The sequence below is a fragment of the Schistocerca gregaria genome, chromosome 2, assembly GCF_023897955.1.
Source record: "Schistocerca gregaria isolate iqSchGreg1 chromosome 2, iqSchGreg1.2, whole genome shotgun sequence".
NCBI classification, from domain to species: Eukaryota; Metazoa; Arthropoda; class Insecta; order Orthoptera; family Acrididae; genus Schistocerca; species Schistocerca gregaria.
The window spans coordinates 649,447,098-649,472,826 of record NC_064921.1 but is presented as its reverse complement, the minus strand read 5'-3'; the positions used below and the strand labels follow the sequence as shown (position 1 = coordinate 649,472,826).

Here is a 25,729-nt window from a genome sequence, read left to right as displayed (position 1 = left end):
GCGCGCATTCCGACAGAGGGCAGACATGTAGTTTTCACCTTTACGCATGTGCCTGCGCTCCAAAGATAGAACAGTAGCTCCAGAGGGCGCGGACTTCGACAGAGGACGCTCCTGTGACGGTGGCCCATGCGCATGCGTTTTCGCGCCAATTTTTTGCTATAAAGCTGACTCCCGGAACTTGCAGTCTCCAGTGACGCACACTCACCTGAAGATGGCTGGACGATTGCCAGCCGAAATATCGTGGCAAGAAGTCAACGTGATCCGGCTGCAATCCCGAAATCTCATCGAATCCTCAAATCTGTTTGCCATGTCAGCAAAATCAACGACATTTTTGCGAAATTTAAAATTACTGAGAAGTTACACTTACAATGTCTACGTTTAAAGGTATTTACGAGCTGATTCACAAAACTACGAGTCAGTAATATTTTCGAAGTTCTGGAGCATTTAATACTACGATATATATATTTTAGTAATATTAATTCAGCTGAAGAGTTTGATTTACAGTCATATGAGTAAATCATCGTCGTTTGTCTTCCAGCATGAAAAAAATGTTACTTTTTATAACAAACATTTAGCTGAATGTGAATATTAGGTAATGGCTTTCTTTGTTCACATGGCCGTCCGGGGTGGCTGAGCGTTTCTAGACGCTACCGTCTATAACCGCACGACCGCTACGGTCGCAGTTTCGAATCCTGCCTCGGTCATGGATGTGTGTGATGTACTTAGGTTAGTTAGGTTGAAGTAGTTCTAAGGGACTGATGACCTTAGAAGTTAAGTCCCATAGTGTTCAGAGCCATTTGGACCATTTTTTTTCACATGTGATACAGTTTTGGAAAGTCAAATGAATTCGTCCCGTATGAAATCTTTATCCTACTATGGTCTTTATATCTTGTTGGTTTTCAGTTAATAGTAGCTAAGTATAGGGTGATGAATTGAACTTGTTCCGACATTCGAAATATGGATTTATTCCAGGAATCCTAATACACGATTTTGGAAACATTGTATTGTATCCCTGGAACCAGGACTACCGCAATGTTTTTATAAATATGTCGTAAACATAAAAAATGGAATTCGTATAATGTAAAAGTCTGATTAGCTTCAATGAGTTTGTTGTTAGGTGCCGCGAACATATTTGCTTCGATAGTCAGTTGCGAAAATATTTCACACTGCATTGACAAGGCGAAACAATCATCAACCTGAAGTTTCGTTTTTAATACAGCAGTGCTTCATTAGGCATGGTCCTGATGGATCTGGTATTCCATTTCCTTCGTCCGCTAAGCTGACCTTTTCTCATTTATTTATTTATTTTAGGTTCTTTGACTCATCGGTGTTCTTAGAGGTTTAATGCGGAGAGCTAAGTATTCCTCTCGTGTGCCTTCTTCTTCATCTCAGAGTAGTACTGGCAACCTACGTCCTCAATTATTAGCTGGGTGTATTCCAGCTCTTACCCTCTACAGTTCCCTGTAGTACCGTGCTCGTTATTCTCGGATGTCTCCACACACGTCTTATCATCCTGCCCCCTGTTCTTGTCAGTCTTTTCGATATGTTTATTTCTTCGCCGGTTCGGCAGAGATCCTCTTCACTCATTATCAATCCACTTTATTTTCAATATCCCTCTGTAGCACCACATCTGAAACGCTTCAGTTCTCTTCTGTCCGGTTTTCCCTATGTCCATGGTTCACTGCCATAGAACGTCCTGCTCCAGACGTAGATTCTCATAAATGTCTCCCTTAAAGTAAGGCTAATTTAGAATACTAACAGAAATGCTCTCTTTTCCCGTGCTGGGCTGCTTTTTATGTCCTCTTAGTTTCGTCCGTCACGATTTAGTTTGCTTCCAAGGTAGCAGAATTCCGCAACTACAGCTAATACCTGATCACCAATTTTGATGTTAGGCTTCATGCTGTTTCCCATCGCGGTGTAGCCGCGTTGTCAAAGACACCTTCACAGGGTTCGCGCGGCTCCTCCCGTCGGAGGTTCGAGTCCTTCCTCGTGCATGGGTGTGTGCGTTGTCCTTAGCTCAAGTTAGTTTGAGTTAGATTAAGTAGTGTGGAAGCCTAGGAACCAATGACCTCAGCAGTTTGGTCCCGTAGGAACTTATCACAAAGTTCCAAATTTTTCTGCTTCTTCTCATTACTTTCGTCTTTCTTTGATTAACTCTCAGTCCTTATTCAGCACTCATTACATTGTTCATTCTATTCAGCAGATTCTGCAATTCTCCTTTATCTTCACCGAGAATACCATTATCATCAGCGAATCTTACTATTGACGTCCTTTCACCTTGAGTTTAATCTCACTCTTGAATCTTTTTCTTATTTCCACCATTCCTTCTTTTGTGTATAGATTGAACTGTATGGCGAAAGATTGCATTCCTATCTTACAGTCACTTTAATCCAAGCACACAGTTGTTTGTCTTCCAGTCTTATTGTCTCCTCTTGGTTCTTGTACATATTGTGTATTAACCCTCGTTCCTCATGGCTTACTCCTATTTCTGTCAGAGTTTCCAGCATCTTGGACCAGTTTACATCACAGGTCTACAGAGCCTCGGAACGTGTCTTGATTTCTCTTCAGACTTGCTCCCATTGTCAGGCGCAGTGTCAGGAGTGGCTCTCTGTCGCCTTTACCCACCCTTAAACTAAACTGATCGTTATCTAATAGATCCTGAATCTTGCTTTCCATTCTTATTTATATTATTCTTGTCAGTAGCTTGGACCCTTCAGGTGTCAAGCTCATTGGGCGATAGATCCTGCGCTTATCCGCCCTCGCTATCTTCGAAATTACGTGGATATGTTTCCGAAAGTCTGATGGCAGGGCGTCTGTCTCACCAGCTTGAAAAGCCTTGGTTGCCAATTGCCTCAATGATTTTAAAAATTTCAATGGAGTTTTCTCTATCCCTTCTGCCTCATCAGATTTCACGTCTTCTATAGCTCTTTCAAATTGTGACTCTAACACTTGATCCCCTATCTTTTCCGTGTGAACTCCAGTTTCCTTTTCTGTCGCATCATCAGACAATTCTTTCCTCTCATAAAAGCCTTCAATGTATTCTTTCCACTTGTCGGCTCTCGCCTCTGAGTTTCGCAGTGGGATTCCCATTGCACTTCTTAATGTTGCCAACCTTTCTTTCCATTTCACCGAAGGTTGTTTTGATTTTAATATGCACTGAGTCAGTCTTCCAGACGATCATTTCTTTTACCATTTCTTCAGACTGTTACTGCAGCCGTTTCACCTTGTCTGCCCTGCACTTCCTACTTATTTCATTCCTAAGTGATTTGTATTTCTGTATTCCTGTCTTTAACTGAATATTTTTATCTTTTGTCACTTAGTTGAAGTATTTCTCCTGTTAACCAAACGTTCTTCCTTCTTCTTATGTTTGTTCAACATCTTTAAGTGCTCTTGTTAGAAACGTCCCCTCCTCTTCAAGTGGACTGCAAACTGTGGTTTTCCATATCGAAGTATACACATCTTTACCGAACTTCAAACGCATTTCACAATTCTTCAGAACTCAATATAACAATGTCTTCCACACTGGTTCTTACAGACGATCCACTTCAATTTCAATTTACTCCTCATCATTACTAAATTATGATCTGAGTCTATATCTACTTCTGGGTATGCATTACAATCCAATATCTGATTTCGGAATATCTTCGTGACCACGATGTAATCCAGCTGGAACCTTTCACTGTCTCTCGGCTTTTTCCTAGTACAGAATATCTCCTGATCTTGTTATTACTGAACATAGATTCGCATTACTAACTGAAATCTATTGCAGAACTCAATTAGCCTTTCTCGTCTCTCATTCTTGACACCAAGTTAACATTCTCCTATAGCTCTTTCTTCTACTCCTTCTCCTCCAGCCTCATTCTAGTACCACATTATTATTAGAGTTTCATTTCTCTTTGCGTACTGCATACTCGTCCAGTATCGTCATATACTTCTTCTGTCTACATCTGAGACTATCTCTCTCTCTTCAGCTGACTTTCCAGGCCCGTTGGGCTTACAGGTAACTGCGAATCACGGTGCATTAGAGCATTTTTGAAGTTGTCAAACATTACCACAGCTGCAAGAAGTGATAAGTAGCAGATAAAAGTCCTAGGATGGCCACTGACCTATGTGTTCACGGTATGGCCTTCACAAGTGAGTCATCTAGCCATTTGCGAAGTTAATGCTGCACAGAGGAATGTGTTGTCTCACGACGCCCGCTACAAGTTACCTGTGCAACACGCGACTTGGAAAATTCTACTGCAACACCACTAGAAGAGTACATCATACCTATGCAGACGATGGAAGCAGCAAAACCTTCTTTGTCGATAAGATAAAGAAATAAACCATGATGTCGGAGAAAATGATTATCTGTCAGAGGTCAAAAGTCTCGCAGTGGATATTCTAGGAAACTGTTGTATGACGGTGACGTCATATTGAAAACATTTACATGTATTTGGTTGCTTACTGGACGAAATCAAGACAGTATTAAGAAAATCAGATGACAACTATTGCGAGGCAAAACCATTTGATGTCAGATGATTAGGGATTTCGAGATATTTAGGTTTATTTCAAGAACTAACCCTCAAGAAAACCATCTGATTGATATTCGACAATGTCGAGAGGTAGGATCCTGGCAATGGTAGTTTGTGTGAGACTTCCGTTGGTTTGACAATTAATGTTATTCACTAATCCCGAGGATGTACTGAACCGAACTGCCAGGAAATGCAGTGAGTTTTTGCTTATGTACACGGACACACCTTTTTCACGATTGCACAAAAAGAACGTCCTACAGAAATACACATCGCACCTACACAATAAATATATAATTACAGAAATGACGAAGGCAATCATAGTTTCACTTGAATTTGCACAATACAGCAATAGCGGATTCCAACACTGGTCCAAACTCTTTCTGATGGTTGTGAGATGTAATCTGGCTGGACTTCCACATTTTATCTACAGGAAGACGTTTAGTAGCTGTAAATATTTTTATTTACTTCAACCAAATATTTGTATTTCAGTCAGAGAGGACCATAAACAGATTGAAAAGAAACCAATCCACCTTTCGGTAACACTATCCAGCAGTAGTTTGGAAAAATCGGGTTAGAGCAGAGTTTCTCAACTTTCAGTCATAATTTTCATAGACCTCCCCTCGTTCCTACATATATAGAAGATTCGCAACACGAACCCTTTAGAGTGACAAAACCAGAAAGAATGGTCCTCTTTTGCTCTCTGTTTTGTAGACAGCCAGTGAAAAGCTAATGGATCACCTCGGGGGAGTGGGGGTGCGCAGGGAAAGTAGCACGGCTGTTGCGGCGTGCGATGACGTCAGACCTGTAATGTTTTCTTGTTTGTCTACCAGTACTGACAACTCATGGGTATGCGCGCGCAGTACCGATCAGGCGCAATTACGAAAATTACAAGTAACATGAGTTCGTGTCTGTACATTATAGAGACAATCATCTTCAAATGCGACATTACCTGTAGCTGTTTATACAACGCAGTTAGCAGACACTATGTGGAGGTGAAACGAAACTCCAAAGCGATCCTAACGTCTCTATGTCACTTCTCGCTGTGTACAAAGGGCGGAGTCTATTACCTCGAGGCCAGGTCCAGAGAACACGATTCCGTAACCTATCGAGTGTCAAGATTTTTTTTTATTCGTGTAGCGGTTGGGAATGGTATTCAAAACATACAACTGCTTTTACATGCTGACTGCTTTCAAAGTATTGCAATGCCCATTCGTAAGTTCAGCTTTGGAGGAACTGTGAATATTTTAATGAATGCAAGTCGAAACTGGCTTCTTCTAGCCAGAGAGGGGTGGAGGGGTGGCGAGGATCACAGGTTGAGAATCGCTGGATTAGAGTGTCTTGTCTGACTCATTTTCCGAAACAACATGCCAGAACTAAGATGTTCATGATGCAAAGCCGTGCCCCAATTTATTATTTTATCTGAAATTTCTCATGGATCCTCAGTTTAGGTGAAATGTCCTCTCAAAATGGTTGCAGTAGTAGGCTATATTACATTTCTATAGTAATAATACGCCCATAAGTGCCTGGCCCATTCGCCTTGAACTTCGAAGGCTGCTATGCATGTTGTACTATCTTTTTAGTGGCTGACGCTCCAGGGTGTTTTTTTTTTTTTTTTGTGTGGCATCAGTCTACCGCCACGAATTCCTTTCCTGTGCTAACCTCTTCATCTCAGAGTAGCACTTGCAACCTACGTCCTCAATTATTTGCTTGACGTATTCCAATCTCTGTCTTCCTCTACAGTGTTTGTCCTCTACAGCTCCCTCTAGTGCCATGGTTAATTAAAGAATTAATTTATACGATTTATTTAAAACATTATTTCAAGCTAAAACTTCAGTAACATTAACATAACAATGGTGTTTTTTATGTACAGGTCCACTATTTATTAGGGACAGCATCACATGTTGCTGACGAGTGTAATACACACATCAGAAAATGTTTTGCATCACCTTGGGTCTCAGAACTCCTGAATATAGACGTTGACTGTGGATGTTGTATCACAGACACAGTCCTCTTCACTGTTCAGAGACGTCACGAAACCCGCCCAAAGATGTAAACAGCGCCTATTCCACGGAAGGGGTCCGACAGACGATCAGTTCCAGACATTCCACCAGTAAGGAGGCACACGGCAACCATGTCTAGACAGTCAAAACCGCGGTTCGATGGCGTCCGCATTTTTATTCTGTGCCAAGAAGGGCTATCAAAAAATGGAAACGTCCAGGTGTCTCGGAGTGACCCAAAGCGATGTTGTTCGGACAAGGCTGAGATACAAGCCTCGCTGAGACTGTCCAAGGGCTACTACTGCAGTGGATGACGGCTATCTATGAATTATCGCTCCGAGGAGCCTTCACAGCAATGCCACCATGTTGAATAATGCTTTTCAATCAGCCACAGGACATCGTGTTACGGCTCAAACCGTGCGCAATAGGCAGCTTGATAAGCAACTTCACTCCCGACGTCCATGGCGAGGTCCATCTTTGCGACCACGGCAAGGCGGTATAGATGAGCCCAGCAACATGCCGAATGGACCGCTAAGGATAGGCATCACGTTCTGTTCACCGATGAGTGTTGAATATGCCTTCAACCAGACAATCGTCAGAGACGTATTTGGAGGCAACCCGGTCTGGCTGAATGCCTTAGACACACTGTCCAGCGAATGGAGCAAAGTTGAGGTATCCTGCTGTTTCCGGATGACATTATGTGGAGCCCATATACGCAGCTAGTGGTCATGGAAACCGCCGTAACGGCTTTACGATACGTGAATTCCGTCCTTCGACCGCTAATCGACCCTATCGGCTGGATACTCACAAGGCATTCGTCTTCAAGGACGACAATTCGCGCCCCCATCGTGCACATCTTGTGAAAGACTTCCTGTCGGACAAAGACATCACTCGACTAGGGTGGCCAGCATGTTCTCAAGACATGAACCCTATCGAACATGCCTGGGATAGATTGAAAAGGACTGTTTATGGATGACGTGACCCACCAACCACTCAGAGGGATATACACCGAATTGCTGTTGATGAGTGGGACAATCTAAACTGTGCCTTGATGAACTTGTGGATAGTATGACACGATGAATACAGGCATGCATCAGTGCAAGAGGACGTGCTAGTAGGTATTAGAGGTACTGGTGTGTAGAGCAGTCCGGACCACCAACTCCGAAGGTCTCGCTGTATGGTGGTACAACAGGCAATGTGTGGTTTCCATGAGGATGTTTATGTTGATCTCTATTCCAATTTTATGTACAGGTTCCGGAACTCTCGGAACTGAGTTGATGCAAAACATTTTTGATGTGTGCATAGCATACTATAAGCATAACAGCTTTTATTGCGATGTAGCTCGATAATGTTCCAGAGGTGAAATTAACTAATGATGATAAAAGAATGATATACATCATTTATTTCAACATGAAAGAGCAAGCCTTGCATGAAAATTATTTATTTTAATACGTTGATGTACTTCAGATTCTCTGAAATGGAGGTATAATCAGAAGAGATGGCGCTACAGCATTACGCTGTACGTTGCTTTGAAGCCCGCTCTGCCATGTTTGTTTGTGCAAAACATTGCAGACGGCTGCTCCTTGTTCTTAATATCTGCCGTGTGTACGTAACGGTTGTTTCAAATAGCAAATTTTATGATGATTTTGCGAGTAAAAATGCATCAGTAAGGCATTTTCAAACGATTTCCTGGTGTTAAGTGTGTGTTTTTCAGTAGAACGACGCACTTCGCCTAGTTAATGTAACTTTCTGTTTGTTATACGTTTCGAGTAACCAAAAAGATAAGTATGTGTTATCGTAATGCTGCTTTCATATTACAGAATTTTTCCTAATACGGACTGACGAAACTGATGTTCGGTCAATGTCCTCCTCCCTAAAATGCTGAGAACACGGAATTCACAAGAGTGATTGTCGAGATGGACTGATAGGAAATCTGAATTTAAATGACAGAAATTAAGCGATTGCAGTAAAAGTAACCAGTGAAACTAGGAATGAAATGTGATTCCTTTTCACTTTAGACTGTAATCAGATGAATATTACACCTGTAAATGATGCATGCGGATTTTTTTTCTTTTTATCAAATCACTTCCTTCACGAAATAATTTTTGGCGTCTCCTACATGGCAGAAGTGGGCTTCAGGTTTCTGAAGTCATGACGACTCCCCTTATTGTACATCCGTGATCTTTGATCTCTTAAGAATGTATCAAATTTTTATGATAGCAATTAATATCTGTGAACTGTATGATCTGAAAACCTTCAAATGCGTAGTGGAAAATAACTGTGGGATATGACGACAAACGCATTTTTTTCGGTTAAGTAAGTTAAGTAGTAAGGATGGCTTCTACGCATCGGTAGGAATTATTGAAACTACATTAACAATTCTAATTAATTTTATTGATTCTTTATTAGTACAATATGGAAAGAAACAGTATTAACATCAGCATATTGCATATAACATATTACATTTTTATGCACAAAAAATTAATATTAGTTTTGTTAATAATATTATTGTTACAGATCGTATCGAATTCTGCGCCGCGCGGGATTAGCCGAGCGGTCTCAGGCGCTGCAGTCATGGACTGTGCGGCTGGTCTCCGCGGAGGTTCGAGTCCTCCCTCGGGCATGAGTGTGTGCATTTGTCCTTAGGATAATTTAGGTTAAGTGGTGTGTAAGCTTAGGGACTGATGACCTTATTAGTTAAGTCCCATAAGATGTCACACACACTTGAACATTTTTTTTTTCGAATTCTGCTTAGTGATATGTGTGTCCGTATGACTGTATTGGATTGTTTGCGTCCGTGAATACGATCCCATTAGCTTGCTAGAGTCCCTGATGCACGCGTGCATCAATTATTATAGTGACGGCACGCATTCCCTCTAGCTTGCATCATAGGCATGTCAAGGAACCAACTGAAAATCTCGTAAGTTAAACTCAGTAGTGTGGTAGTCGGTACACAACTTCTTTCTTGTGATTTTTCGCATCGACTACTCCACTGACTACTGCAAATAATTGTGCTCGCGGTCACATTATACGTAATTTCTAAGTAGGATAAAAAAACCGTCCGGTACAAAGACGAAATATGGACGTTATTGTCAGTTCACATTATTGCAAATAGATGAACACTGGCGTACCTCAACTAAATGGCACGATGTAAGAACAGTGAAAACCACCTGATGATGGCTTGACTCTCGAAACGCTTGGTGAAATAAAAACTGACTGGAGCAATATATCGATGAATTCCTTGTGTATTAAATTCCTGTTTGTAATTAGCATACGTCCATACATTATACCATTATTTTTGCTATATTAGAACAAATAAGCCCTCGGTCACAAATATAAGTCAAAATTGACCAGATTTCGACGCTACTATTAGGGTCGTCTTCAGAATTAGACTAACTGTTGCAACCCTTGTTCACTAAAGTACGAGAAGCCCTTAGCGGCTCGCCATCTTACTTACAACTATTCATGACGTCGCCTTTCCGGCTTAGATCTTTTTTAATATTTGACTTGTAAGTACTGCATCTTTTTCCAGTCAGTACAAACTTTAATTTTATTAATGTATTATATACTTAATATGTTTTAGAAAGTCTAATTCTGAAGACGACGCTCATAGTGGCGTCGAAACCTCGTCAATTTTGACATAATATTTGTGACCAAGGGCTTATTTGTTCTAATATAATTCTGACACGGTCACTGAACCTTAGCAGCTGTAGCGCCCTAGAGTGGAGCTGGCTATGGAGGCAGCCAATCCGTGTGCGGAGAGCCGGGCGCTGTACCCGTTGTCGGGCAGGTGGCTCGGGGATGCCGGGTAGCGCCTGCTTTGAAGCCGTCTTTGGCGGAGCGTCCCTCAAGCACGTCGGCTCGCCGTATATATTATGCAGGACCCGGCCACCATAAGGAACCTGTACCGCGCGGGTAGCGGGCTGAATACTAAATCAAAAAATCTTGCCGAACACTCCCGGGCCTGAGACGCAAAAGGTCTTGTTCTCCTCGCACGAGTTGCACTGTTGACAGAGTATTAAGGACATTCTTGACTGTTCTGCTGTGCCTTTCGCATTTTAATGAGGCTTCGAGCCTCTTCGTCGTAGTATTGGTCTTTCACTCGTACAGGTAATCTATAGTCTACCTTGCCGTCGAGTCTTCACAGAGATCCCAAAAGTTTATAAGTACCTACTCGCAGCATCTAGAGCAGAAACTTTGCGCTAATTCCCTGTCACGTCGCTGCCGCCGAGAAAGCTCTCAGTGGCTACAGGACCTATACACCTTCTAGGGACGTCCCCAGCTTTCGGTGTTCTCTCTATGCGAGAAAGCGGTGCTCTTCAGAAGGAATCACTTGCGTCGAATATTCATCAATGTCAAGTACGACAATAGAGAATAAATAATGTTTGCGATGGAATTTGGTACTAGGAGGTACCAAGAACGTTATATATCTTGCGAATTTTAAGTTATTTTGTCCTAATTACGTTGATAAAATTAAAACAGTAATTAACTTTTCTCTTTTTTATTCTAATTTTTGTTCACTTTATGTTAACACTCTGACAGAAATGATCGTGACACTAATCATCTTCTTCAGTTCCACCGCCATCCTATTTTTCCCTAAATTATCTACATCTACATCTACTGCTCCGCAGGAGACACTACGATGCGTGGCGGAGGTTACATAATTCTCGACTGTCATTTGCCACCTTTCCAATTCCGGTTGCAAATTTTCTCTGGAAGATGCAGCTCCTACTTAACACCAGAGGCGTCCTTGTATCACGTACATTTTTTTCAGTCGTAAGTCATCCGACTGGTCTGCTGTGGCCCGTAACGAATTACTCTCCTCTTCATCTCAGAATAGCACTTGCACACTACGTCCTATATTATTTGCTGAATGTATTCCAGTCTCTGTCTTCCCCTATAGTTTTTGCCCTGGAAATCTCCATCTAGAACCATGGAAGTAATTCTCTGATGTCTTATCACATCTGCTATCATCGTTTCCCTTCTTCTTGTCAGTGTTTTCTATATGTTCCTTTCTTCGCCGATTCTGAGGAGAACCTCATCATTACTTACCTTATCAGTTAACATTTTCAGTATTCTTCTGTAACAGCACATCACAAACGCTTCGAATCGCTTCTGTTCCAGTTTTTCCACTATCCATGAGTCACTACTCTACAATGCAGTGCTTCAAGCGTACATTCTCAGAAATTTCTTCCTCGAATTATGGCCTAAATCCGATACAAGTGGACTTTTTCGCCAGGAGCACCATTCGTGTCTCCTTGCTTCGTTCATCACGGATTATTTCGTTTTAAAAGTAACAGAATTCCTTAATTTTGTCTGCTTTGTGATCACCGATTTTGCTGTTAAATTTCTCACTTCTCTTATGTCTGATACTTATTAATTTGGTATTTTCCGGTTTACTCTAAAAACCGTATTCTGTATTCATTAGACTGCTCATTCCATTCAACAGATATTGTAATTCTTCTTCATTTTCACTCAGGATCACAATGTTATCAGCGAATCTTATTACTGATGTCCTTTCACCCTAAATTTTAATCGCATCTTTGAACCAGTTGCCTTTCACGAAAATAAATTTCGTTGCTGTAGTTCAAAACGCAGTCTTTCAGTTGCGTCGCTCTGCATAGACCACAGCCCCACAATTTTCCGGAATGTATGAACAATAGAATCTCTTGGGATAAGTCATGCAATCCTTGACACATCCTTTCACTACGTCAGTTTTTAAATTTGCGTCGATATCTATGTGACTGACCGTCTCTGCAGCTGTTCGAAACACCACCACACAGTTTTTCCAGAACAGTTAGTCCCATGAATGACAAAAGGGCATTCCGTTTTCAAAGTGCACCCGAATGAGCAAATAGATGTTTACGCTAGAAAAGATCGAATAACGTGCACTACCAAAAGCACTTGTAATCTTACCCTGCCAACATCACTATTAATTTTTTCTTAGTGTCTTCATTAGTTTCAAAAGCTTTGAGAGGCGTAAAATATACAAAAGAAAATCTTTCTACTTATCTTCATTAACTTTTGTTGTTGACTCCAATTCTTGCGTCTAGAAGTACATTCTTGTGGCTGAAATTTTGATTTAACGTAGTGGGTTCCTGTTGCTAAATAACTGATGAAGATTTGCCTGTACATTTCTTGAATTTTATCTTTTGTTATGTTTTTACAGATCACCCCGTTTCTACAATTTCCTCTTCTATCACACGACAAATTACATTATTAGCGACACAGTCAAAAACACATCTGATTCCATATGAGGCATAACCACTACTCCCTACATTCCACGGTACTCACAATACTCCAAAGTGTCTACAAAGCAAAAGAGTTTACAAGTTTCCTTGACAAAAGAAGTATCTTCACTAAATTATATCATTATTTCATAAATCAATCCAGAAATAAATTTAATAATTCGCGTTAGATAGTGCAATTAATAATATGAATTTTAAGTATGCCAGAAATTTCGTAATTTTCAAATATTTCTAAAAGAAGAATAATTTTAACCGCACATACAGAGTGTAAGAAATTAATTTCTTTTTTATTCATTTTAGTCTGAAATTTAATACATCGTATACAAAATCAAATGAAATTCCTTCAGTGAAACTGCCGAGAATTTTCACCTATACAAGAATCGATAGTATACATAATATCGGTTATTTCTATAAAAATAAGATTATGTTAGATATGGGTGTCACATTACACACTCTGGCAGGGCGTTTTCTACCTGTATTACGAACGGTCCTTGTGACAAAGCCCCTTCTACCTACATAATGGAATGTCCCCAAGGTCTAGTTGTTGGCATGGACGATAACTAAATGGAAGGATCCAGAGGTAATTCGTGGTAACCACACAAATTTTCCTTAGATATCGCGTGCTGCAACGGTGTCCGATTAACGGCACGCTGTAAAAGAGATAAGCTACTTGAGTAAATGTGAAGTGGCGTTCTGATGAATTTTTCTCTGGGAACCAGTCAATTAAAGTCTTCGTTTCGGACCGATGTGTGTATGTTCCCTGTGGTTTCGCCCGAAGATCGGGGTCCCGAATAGAAGTTGGTGTCTTGAAATGAAACCACAGAAGAGTACAGTCGGTGCACGAAGCTTCGAGGAATGACAAACACAGGCGTAGCCGCTCCTCACGGAGCTTCTCCACGCTATTGAAACGGTTCATCTACTTATGGCTCTACGAGGAACTCTGTCGCAGTTCGCAGTCAACGATCAGGACGACAGCATCGTGTTAGATAGGCCACCAGTGTATTAATGTGTGATACAGAACTCTGACTTGGATGTTATGCCCGTTACTCTCTAAGTGAAGAACCTTGCGAAGTTGTCTGTATGAAGTAATACTTTAATATCATGAAACAGTGCAAATAATCAGAGCATTCTTGTGGAAATGGATTCTACGAAGTTAAGCAAATCTGCAAATGTGTTTTATAATAAAGTAAACTAATAATTGTTATGTTAAAGTTCGTCTCAGTTTCCTCCTGGAGAAAACCGAAGAGCCCACCATACTGCCGGCGAGTGTATTTTCGTACGGCACAACGTTTCCCGCATGTCGTCTTCTGGCAAAGTGTTTGGGTCCTATCGAAAGCTGCGGCTTATCCATTACTGGACGTATTTCTAATATCCGAGAACCACAAATCACACTAGAAGAACAAACTGCGTGCAATCGGAACTGTGAGCTGGGTGGAAGGTTGAGGGGGGAGGGGGGGGTTAGCTGTTTTGGAGTGGCTGCTAATGGAGCCCGAGAGAGCAGCCAGCCCCTCCTGCTTTTTGCTGGCCCTCTGATCGGGGATCCTTTGTGGTGAACTTTTGATAACACATGACCCATGTGTAACTGAGATAGAAGACGCTGCACCTGTTCACGAGATTTCATACACTGTTACCTGTATCGCTTCCTTGGTAACAGAATTGTGTATTGTGTCTTGCACCGGAGACGTAGAAACGACGGAGAGGCTTCGTCCAGCCGTAGCCCTCACAACAGGCCACAACATGCTACAAACACCTGATGAGACATAGCAACTACTTGTTTCCTCTTCACGTCCTCTTGAGGCGTAGTGTTACTTTTGTCGCAAGTCCACACACACACACACACACACACACACACACACACACACGCGCGCGCGCGCGCAAGCACACACGCACATGTCAAGCTGTATACGTCCAGTGTTCTGATTTTTCATCGGCCCGTCCATGTTCCTTGGTTCAAATGGCTCTGAGCGCTATGGGACTTACATCTGAGGTCATCAGTCCCCTAGAACTTAAAACTACTTAAGCCTAACTAACCTAAGGACATCACACACATCCATGCCCGAGGTAGGATTAGAGCCTGCGACCGTAGCGGTCACGCGGTTCCAGACTGTAGCGCCTAGAACCGCTCGGCCACCCAGGCCTGCTGCATGTTCGTAATTTTACATAACACATTAAGCACTAGCGGGCGGTGTGTGTGTGTGTGTGTGCGTGCGTGCGTGCGTGCGTGTGTGTGTGTGTGTGTGTGTGTGTGTGTGTGTGTGTGTGTGTGTGTGTGTGTGTGTTGTTGTTGTTGTTGTTGTTGTTGTTCTGTTTGTTTCTTGTGGGTGCTCAACACGGAGGTCAATAGCGCCCACACACTTACCAAAACACCCTCTTGCACTCGAAATGACAAAACGTTCACATTATCTCAAATTGCGCTAAAACAAATTAGGAAGAGTGGAAGTAGCTATACATGAAATTAAAATACAGAAAAAACAGAAACACATGACACCGGAAAGAAAAGTACGTGACTGGCTGACCACTTACAAAAATCTTGGATGAGCCAGTCACTACTGTGGAATAGGGATGGGGCGGGGGGGGGGGGGGGGGGAGGGGAGAGGACGTGTTGGTTCCAGCGTACGGTGGGAACACAAGGACCTTTCTGCCATCTTGAACATTTTCCTTTTTTCTTGCGTTGATCTGTTTCTGAGAGCGTGTTATATTTGCCCTTCCAGCGTACGGTCGGAACGCAAGGCCCTTTCTGCCATCTTGAACATTTTCCTGCTTTCTTGCGTTGATCTGTTTGTGAGTGCGTGTTATATTTGCCCTTCCAGGTCTGTATGTTTCTGTAATGCTGTAGAAGCCTCTGGCTCTATGCAGTAGTGTGAGAAGCCCTGCGCTGGATGGTGAGAGCTTCCAGTAAAAAGCTAGAGGTCAATGTGAACCCTCTTGCGCTACACAGGGAGCTCTAGATCACCACCGAGTTTCTTCTTTGTTAAAAAGTGAAATTGGCATGAGGACTACCGAAATAGTATCAAATCGAAAGGCATGCATTCGTTGTGAGAGAGCCACACGACATTCATACCTTTTTTGCTGACCGACGCTCCATTTGAGAAGTTTTCGTCATTCCTGAGAGGAGTCTGTAGGTGAGAGCACTCACCTGCCGGAGACGGTGCTGAGCCGCGTCTCCCCGGTGAGCCTGTGCCTGGCCTCGCAGCGGTAGGCGAGCGCGCCGTCCGCGTGCGTCACGTGCCGGATGTGCAGCTCCCCAGAGGCGAACACCGAGTACCGGCCGCCTGCAACCAGACGCACAGCACTCCGTACTGAGAGGGAATGACTACCTTCGTGTCCTCAGGGAGACAGTGTCTGTCCCGGCAGAGGTAGACGATTGTACATTAACATGCGTCATGTGGCACAAGTGCAACTCGAGCTCCAGTAACAGTTTTGCAACCTGTAACAAAATATAACAGATCTACGGAGGGCTATACTGGTATAAAGAACAAAGTCACCGCTACATTGACGTAACTGTTTACACCACGTTGATGTCATACCACCACTTTTGTCGAAAATACATTCTAGTAAAAAAAAAAAAAAAGAAAAGAAAAAGAAGAAGATTGTCTCCGCAATATCCTTTCTTTCAGGAGTGCTAGTTCTGCAAGGTTCACAGGAGCTTCTGTAAAGTTTGGACGGTAGGAGACGGGGTACTGGCAGAAGTACAGGAGTGAGGACGCGGAGTGAGTCGTGCTTGGGTATCTCAGTTGGTAGGGTACTTGCCTGCGAAAGACAAAGGTCCCAAGTTCGAGTCTCGGTCCGGCACAAAGTTTTAATCTACCAGGAAGTTTCATATCAGCGCACAGTCCGCTGCAGAGTGAAAATCTCATTCAAGATGAATGTTGTCCTCGCCTAGCTAAGGTGTTCTACCTCTTCGTATCTCCATCTAAACATATATTTCGAGAAAACCATTGTGAAGTGCAAAGCAAACGCTTTTTAGCTCGCTGTCACATGTAAGTGTTCCTTCCCTTTCGAATCGTTTATTGATCACTGGAAGAATGACTGCTTAAATGCCTCCGTGCTGTAACAAGTATAGTCTTGACGATCTCTAAAGCGTATGTGAGGACCTGAACAGTATTGCTAGACTTTTCTATTAATACTGGTTCACTTTAGTCGACATTTTGGTCTCATGAGAGTCAGTAATTGTATTGACATTTAAGATAATTTTCATTTATTCTTGAGTCTCACTTGCACATTTTTTAAACATATTGCATGTTTTGATCATTCAGGATCATGTTCAGACCAGAATTGTCTGGTATATGGTTCTGAATAGACAAGACTGGTTGCTGACGCAACTACTTAGATCAGAAAATGATCCTGAGTTATCGAAATGTTTAATCTAATTAAAGGAATATGCAACTGAGACTGGACAGTTAATGGAAATATCTTAATATTGGTGCATTAAATTTTGTACCTAGGCTTCCGAAGGATGGTTTGAAAGTGTCTTCAATGATCTGCCATTTCAGGTTTTTGGATATACAGGGTGTTTCAAAAATGACCGGTATATTTGAAACGGCAATACAAACTAAACGAGCAGCGATAGAAATACACCGTTTGTTGCAATATGCTTGGGACAACAGTACATTTTCAAGCAGACAAACTTTCGAAATTACAGTAGTTACAATTCTCAACAACAGATGGCGCTGCGGTCTCTGAAACTCTATAGTACGATATTTTCCACTTATCCACCATGCGTAGCAATAATATGGCGTAGTCTCTGAATGAAATTACCCGAAACCTTTGACAACGTGTCTGGCGGAATGGCTTCACATGCAGATGAGATGTACTGCTTCAGCTGTTCAATTGTTTCTGGATTCTGGCGGTACACCTGGTCTTTCAAGTGTCCCCACAGAAAGAAGTCACAGGGGTTCATGTCTGGCGAATAGGGAGGCCAATCCACGCCTCATCCTGTATGTTTCGGATAGCCCAAAGCAATCACACGATCATCGAAATATTCATTCAGGAAATTAAAGACGTCGGCCGTGCGATGTGGCCGGGCACCATCTTGCATAAACCACGAGGTGTTCGCAGTGTCGTCTAAGACAGTTTGTACCGCTACAAATTTACGAAGAATGTCCAGATAGCGTGATGCAGTAATCGTTTCGGATCTGAAAAATGGGCCAATGATTCCTTTGGAAGAAATGGCGGCCCAGACCAGTACTTTTTGAGGATGCAGGGACGATGGGACTGCAACATGGGGCTTTTCGGTTCCCCATATGCGCCAGTTCTGTTTATTGACGAAGCCGTCCAGGTAAAAATAAGCTTCGTCAGTAAACCAAATGCTGCCCACATGCATATCGCCGTCATCAATCCTGTGCACTATATCGTTAGCGAATGTCTCTCGTGCAGCAATTGTAGAGGCGCTGAGGGGTTGCCGCGTTTGAATTTTGGATGGATAGAGGTGTAAACTCTGGCGCATGAGACGGTACGTGGACGTTGGCGTCATTTGGACCGCAGCTGCAACATGGCGAACGGAAACCCGAGGCCGCTGTTGGATCACCTGCTGCACTAGCTGCGCGTTGCCCTGTGTGGTTGCCGTACGCGGTCGCCCTACCTGTCCAGCACGTTCATCCGTCACGTTCCCAGTCCGTTGAAATTTTTCAAACAGATCCTTTATTGTATCGCTTTTCGGTCCTTTGGTTACATTAAACCTCCGTTTAAAACTTCGTCTTGTTGCAACAACACTGTGTTCTAGGCGGTGGAATTCCAACACCAGAAAAATCCTCTGTTCTAAGGAATAAACCATGTTGTCCACAGCACACTTGCACGTTGTGAACAGCACACGCTTAGAGCAGAAAGACGACGTACAGAATGGCGCACCCACAGACTGCGTTGTCTTCTATATCTTTCACATCACTTGCAGCGCCATCTGTTGTTGAAAATTGTAACTACTGTAATTTCGAAAGTTTGTCCGCCTGAAAATGTACTGATGTCCCAAGCATATTACAATAAACGGTGTATTTCTATCGCTGCTCGTTTAGTTTTTATTGCCGTTTCAAATATACCGGTCATTTTTGAAACACCCTGTATTTCCAATCGCTTTCCCGTGACTAAAGCAAACCTGTGGCTACTAGCGTCACGCTTCTTTACAAGTGTTCAACGTCCTCAGTTATTCCTATTTGGTATGTGTTCCACACGCTTGTGCCGTATTCTAAGAAGGAACACACAGGTGAATTTTTAATAAGACTCCTCTGAAGACTGACTACATTTTCCCAGTGTCCTGCCAATGAAGCGAGGCCTTCCACCTGGCTTACCTGCGAGAGAGCCAACGTGATCATTCAGTTTCATATTACATATTTTTGTACCCAAGTATTTGTCTAAGCTGACTGGTGCTTATAGTTGAAACGTTGATATTGTAGTCAAGGGATACTAAGTTTTTCTCGTTTTCAGAAGTACATAATTTTACAGTCGTGCATCTGGGGGGGGGGGGGGGGAGGGGGGGGACACAACTAGCGCCATGAATGTCGAGGAGGGACCATCTGTAAAGAAAGCTGCAAATCTTTACACCGCTTTATAGTCTTCTCACGAGCTGACTGAATATTTCTGCGACTTTATTCAGACACTACTCCATTACGGATGACTGCACCATCTGCAAAATATATGTGGTTATTACTGACATTGTTTGCCATGACATTAATACACAACAGGGACCGCAAGGATCCCAACTCACTTCTCTGGCACACGCCTCAAAATAAGTTCTGCTTCTTTCGACGGCTCTTCATTCAAGCAATTTTGTTAGGATTACTCATGGTTAGTAATTTATACGTGACCGATATATTTTGCTATCCATCTTGGCATGCCAAATCATAATGATTACGTTTGCTAATGGTAAGTAGTGTACCTAAGAGCATCATCTGCAATAAATAAGGGTGAAGGTATCAGGTACGCCATGTGCGATTGTATAATACGCTCTAAATGCTTTTACTTTGTGCTGTGATATCCGCGGTACAGTTAGAGATTCCGGTCCCGTCTTTTTCTTTCCTTGCTCATGAGGCGGACCTAAATTTGCATGCAATTCTATTGCAGCCAGTGGAAGTGCGCCCGTAATATCGGGCGAGGGGGGGGGGGGGGGGCGGGTGATGAGGGGAGGGGGGGGGGCACAACCAGCGCCATGGATGTCGAGGAGGGACCATCAGTAGGGAAGGGACGGCTAGGACTGCATGACCAGAAGAACGGGTTCAGGACCATGGAGGAGGGTTTGCTGCAAGAATGCCTGCAAAAGTCGCTTGCTGCTGTAGTGCTCTAAAAGTTCCTCCGCTGTATTGCCTTGAGACGTACAGGACTTAAGCAAAATAATGTGGACACCTGTACTTACCTGGGAATGGTTTATTAAAAAGGGTTTGGACCCTCATTACCCCGTAATATAGCTGCGATTCTTCTTGGAATACTTGCATATAATGATTCTATAGTAGCCAATGGTACGTTATGCCACTCTTCTATCAGAACCTCTTCTAACTCCTGTAGTGACGAGGGAAGCGGAAATCTGCTCCGAAATCTGCGCTCCAATGCCACCCACAAGGGTTCGATAATGTTCAAGTCTTGGGACTTTTTTGGCCAGGGAAGATGCTGCATTTCAGTTGCAAGCTCCTCATACCACGATTGTACTGTCCTGGCTGTGCGAATGGGTGCATTATCGTCCTGAAATGTGGCATCATTGTTGGAGAACAACATTTGAATCATGAGAGGTACCCGAGCACTTAAAATGTTCACACTGTCGTTGGCTGCAACGCGGCCTTTGAGAGTAATGATGGGACCAGCAGAATACCGTGATACGGCTACCCACACCATCACACTACCACTTCTATGCTTAACCGTTGGAATCAACCATATGACGTGCTTCCGCTGATCAGCCGTCCAGGATTTATGCACCTGACACCATGTTTTACGCTTCTTTACGTTAGTTGTGGTCACTAACGGTTTGGGCATATGAATATTTGCTTTATGGAGTTCTCGGCTGACAGTGCCGGGGATCTCGAAGATGCCTGTTGAGCTCTGCAGTCACTTTAGCCGCCGTAGTTTTGTGTTGTTTTGACACAATTCGTGTTGGAGTACAGGGATCTCCCTCATTTAGTTTTGATTTTCAGCCACTATTACGTTTACATGATGATTTCTTTCAATATTTTGCGTAGACTGTCATGACCGTTGGAACAGTTGCTCTTGAAACATTCAATAAGTTGGCTGTCTTGGTTACTGATGCTCCAGCTAATCGGGACCCCACAATCTTCCCTCTTTGGGATTTTGTTACGTCTTCCATTGCACGTCGACCACGGGCTCCGAATACAAATACGAAGTGTGCACTACTCGTAAACAACCAGCACTGGTGCCTAGCCCGCACTGAACACGCACAGTCCAGCGCGACACGTGCCTCACCTGCGTTGTTGACCGTCAAACACAACCATCTCATTACTACCACTGTTCACATTATTTTGCCTATCCACTGTATTTATGGGTGGCCTAAGTGAATATCGTCTTCGTGCGGATACTGCCGTTTTGAATTGACAACTGTACGTTCTAATAAACGTTTGATGGTGATTAAGTCAGCTCATCCAGAGATCTTGATAGTTTTTATATTATATTTTTCAATATGCTTCTCTATTCTGTTTCCGCTACAGTAATACAATAAATAAGAAGGCAGTCTCAGTTCCAGATATCTGTTTTAGAGTTGACGCGTTACGCTCTAGAATTTCTATATGTTGAAATTTGTGGTAACATCTTATGGGACCAAACTTGTGAGGTCATCGGTTCCTAGGTTTACACACTACTTAATCTAACTTAAACTAACCTACACAAAGGACAACACACACACCCATGCCCGAGGGAGGACTCGAACCTCCGAAGGGTGGAGCCGCGCGAACAGTCAAAAGGCCCCTGAGACGGCTCGGATACCCCGCCCCGCTATTTCTGTGAAATAGCAATAATGTATCTACTACATAAAGTTGTTACCACGAACCTGTCCAACCCCTGATAAGTAATTATACACTTAAGTAACTTATAAAAAGAAGTTGCGTCAGCGTAAACTGCAGTACTAAAAAAGTAAACAATGAATGGAGCATAACCACAGTGGTCAAATATAAAACAAGAAGCCTGGAAGGATGAATACATTTTTTAAAAAATTCCTTTTAAAACAGATAACTACCAGAACGTACTTTCCGTTTCTATGAACACGAAGAACCTAACCGAGAATTATTAAACAGTCACACTCATAAAATCCTGGAGAAAACCGGTGTGTGGATAGGGTTGCGGCGAACAGGTATGTCGCTCAATAGTATACAATAACTGCACTGTACAGCTTGTCGGCTTCGACAGCGAGCAGCACACTGATAAAACACGAATCAACAACTGATTGTAAGCACCAAGCGATGCCGCTATTTATCCGTCAACAAGTAAATGACAGGCACATTCTAGCGGCAACGGCTTGGTACCAAATAATTTAGTTTTCTGGATGTACGCATAGAATGACAGCATGTTCAGATATTGCGCTTTCATTCCATGTGCGACAGAGGAGCTGGAAGGGATTTGCCATTTGATAGTAATCATCATCCCTGAAAATCACGATCTGTCTCGAGCTACCTTATAGCTGAAGCTGAAGTGCCTCACATCAGGAAGAACACTAAAATGTCTGTAATTAATTCATTGAAACTGTTTGTAGCCTCTCGTATTTTGGTATGCTTCCCCCATTGGTGTGTACTTATTGTGATGTGAAACCCGTGGTTTTGAGCAGCAGCAGGAGAATTATTTGTTACAACTTCCGCTGCCCTTGAGTAATACCCTGCTATTGCTTCCGTCTTCTCGGAAGACAGACACCGCTGCACGCAATCCAAGAACGGGGAGTGACTTTACTCTGCCACCTGAGAGTGACTTCACTCTGCCACCTGCCGCGAATTGAATGACAAGATTGTGGGGATTTCTGGCCTCAACGTGAATGTTCATAGCCTATGGGGTGAAAAGCAGTTCACAAGAAATATAACAGGTAGGGTGATCAGGGCCTTTTTCCCCGATGACGACGAGAGATTGTTTAATGTGCTAACAATATTGTTCTGGTTCCTTATATAAAAAAGGATGATTTGTGTTTATGTTATGAACGCTAACACACAGCGTGTCCTAGGAGGAATGGTCAGTATTCAAGGATATGACAGAAACCATCAATTGAAGCACAAACGTCTAGTGAACATGGGGTCTAAAATGCGAACTGTAAGCGCTGTGAGCACTTGTTTTGTAGAAGAAACATGTTTCACATTAGCGAAGATGAACAAGCGCACATAGCACTGAAGGAATGCACTTCACAGCCCACGTTTGTATGACATTTTCTTGGATGGCTCTGAGCACTATGGGACTTATCTTCTGAGGTCATCAGTCGATATATGGTTCGTAGCACAACCTATGAAATATAGGAAGCAAATAGCTTGCAGCAGAAGAAATGTGTATCACAAGGTCGAAGATGAAGAAGTGCTCATAACTCTTTAGGTACGAATTTTAGAGCCCATATTAATTAGACTTTTTTGCTTCGAATGCGTCATTTCCGGCAATATTAACCATTCCTCCTAGGACACAAGGTGTTTTATGTATCTCACTGTCGGCTTCTTTTAAATACCACCTCTCGCCATAAATTTTACTCACAGCATGATATTACTGTGGTTTGGCGCAAAGAAACGCTAATAGCAAGAGAATTGTCAGATTGTGAGAGTAATTAATTGAATTAAAAGTTGTACTTATAATTTTCAGGTCCCTTATGTCTTGACTGTAACGTAAGTAACACTCGGTTCTGGGTACCACAATTCTCTATTTGATTCCACCTTTTTCAAATCTGTTTTTTCGAAGAAAATGTCTTGCCTTGCATCCTCTAGCTACTACAGTAGTCAAGAGTCTATGACAGGCAGCTGTCATGTTCCACATGTTGTTGTTGTTGTTGTCTTCAGTCCGGAGACTGGATTGAAGCAGCTCTCCATGCTACTCTATCCTGTGCAAGGTTCTTCATCTCCCAGTACCTACTGCAGCCTACACCCTTCTTAATCTGCTTAGTGTATTCATCTCTTGGTCTCCCTCTGCGACTTTTACCCTCCACGCTGCCCTCTAATGCTAAATTTGTGATCCCTTGATGCCTCAGAACATGTCCTACCAACCGGTCCCTTCTCCTTGTCAACTTGTGCCACAAACTCCTCCCCAATTCTATTCAATACCTCCTCATTAGTTATGTGATCTACCCATCTAATCTTCAGCATTCTTCTGCAGCACCACATTTCGAAAGCTTCTATTCTCTTCTAGTCCAAACTATTTATAGTCCATGTTTCACTTCGATACATGGCTACACTCCATACAAACACTTTCAGAAACGACTTCGAGACACTTAAATCTATTCTCTATGTTAACAAATTTCACTTCTTCAGAAACGCTTTCTTTGCCATTGCCAGTCTACTTTTTATATCCTCTCTACTTCGACCATCATCAGGTATTTTGCTCCCCAAATAGCAAAACTCCTTTACTACTTTAAGTGTCTCATTTCCTAATCTAGTTCCCTCAGCACCACCCGACTTCATTCGACTAAATTCCATTATCCTCATTTTGCTTTGGTTGATGTTCATCTTATACCCTCCTTTCAAGACACAGTCCATTCCGTTCAACTGCTCTTCCAAGCCTTTTGTTATCTCTGACAGAATTACAATGCCATCGGCGAACCTCAAAGTTTTTATTTCTTCTCCATGGACTTTAATACCTACTCCGAATTTTTCTTTTGTTTCCTTTACTGCTTGCTCAATATACAGATTGAATAACATCGGGGACAGGCTACCACCCTGTCTTACTCTGTTCCCAACCGTTGCTTCCCTTTCATGCCCCTCGACTCTTATAACTGCCATCTGGTTTCTGTACAGATTGTAAATAGCCTTTCGCTCACTGTATTTTACCCCTGCCACCTTTAGAATTGTAAAGAGAGTATTCCAGTCAACATTGTAAAAAGCTTACTCTAAGTCTAAAATGCTGGAAATGTAGGTTTGCCTTTCCTTAACATATTTTCTAAGATACGTCGTAGGGTCAGTATTGCCTCACGTGTTCCAACATTTCTGCGGGATCCAAACTGATCTTCGCCGAGGTCGGCTTCTACCAGTTTTTCCATTCGTCGTTAAAGAATTCGCGTTAGTATTTTGCAGCTGTGACTTATTAAACTGAAAGTTCAGTAATTTTCGCACTTGTCAACACCTGCTTTCTTTGGGATTGGAATTATTATTTTCTTCTTGAAGTCTGAGGGTATTTCGCCTGTCTCATACTTCTTGCTCACCAGATGGTAGAGTTTTGTCAGGACTGGCTCTCCCAAGGCTGTCAGTAGTTCTAATGGAATGTTGTTTCCTCCGGGGGCCTTGTTTCGGCTTAGGTCTTTCAGTGTTGTGTCAAACTCTTCACGCCGAATCATATCTCCCATTTAATCTTCATCTACATCCTCTTCCATTTCCATAATATTGTCCTCAAGTACAGCGCCTTTGTATAGACCCTCTATATACTCCTTCCACCTTTCGGCTTTCCCTTCTTTGCTTAGAACTGGGTTTAAATCTGAGCTCTTGATATTCATACAAGTGGCTCTCTTATCCCCAAAGGTCTCTTTAATTTTTCTGTAGGCAGTATCTATCGTACCCCTAGTGAGATAAGCCTCTACATCCTCACATTTGTCCTCTAGACATCCCTGCTTAGCCATTTTACACTTCCTGTCGATCTCATTTTTGAGACGTTTGTATTCCCTGTTGCCTGCTTCATTGACTGCGTTTTTATATTTTCTCCTTTCATCAAATAATTTCAATATTTGTTCTGATATCCAAGGATTTCTACTATCCCTCATCTTTTTACCTACTTGATCCTCTGCTGCCTTCACTACTTCATCCCTCAGAACTACACATTCTTCTTCTACTATATTTCTTTCCCCCATTCCTGTCAATGCTCTCTCTGAAACTCTGTACAA

At 42.6% G+C, this 25,729-nt stretch overlaps 1 protein-coding gene across 1 annotated transcript in view; it reads right to left on the bottom strand.

Annotated features, from left to right (window-relative positions):
• The window catches only part of LOC126335917 (Down syndrome cell adhesion molecule-like protein Dscam2), a 935,428-nt gene that overhangs the window by 542,702 nt on the left and 366,997 nt on the right, over positions 1-25,729 (bottom strand). Inside the window, exon 6 of the mRNA XM_049999390.1 lies at positions 15,896-16,031. Coding sequence (XP_049855347.1) covers positions 15,896-16,031 — 136 coding nt within the window. The remainder of the gene's footprint in view (positions 1-15,895; positions 16,032-25,729) is intronic.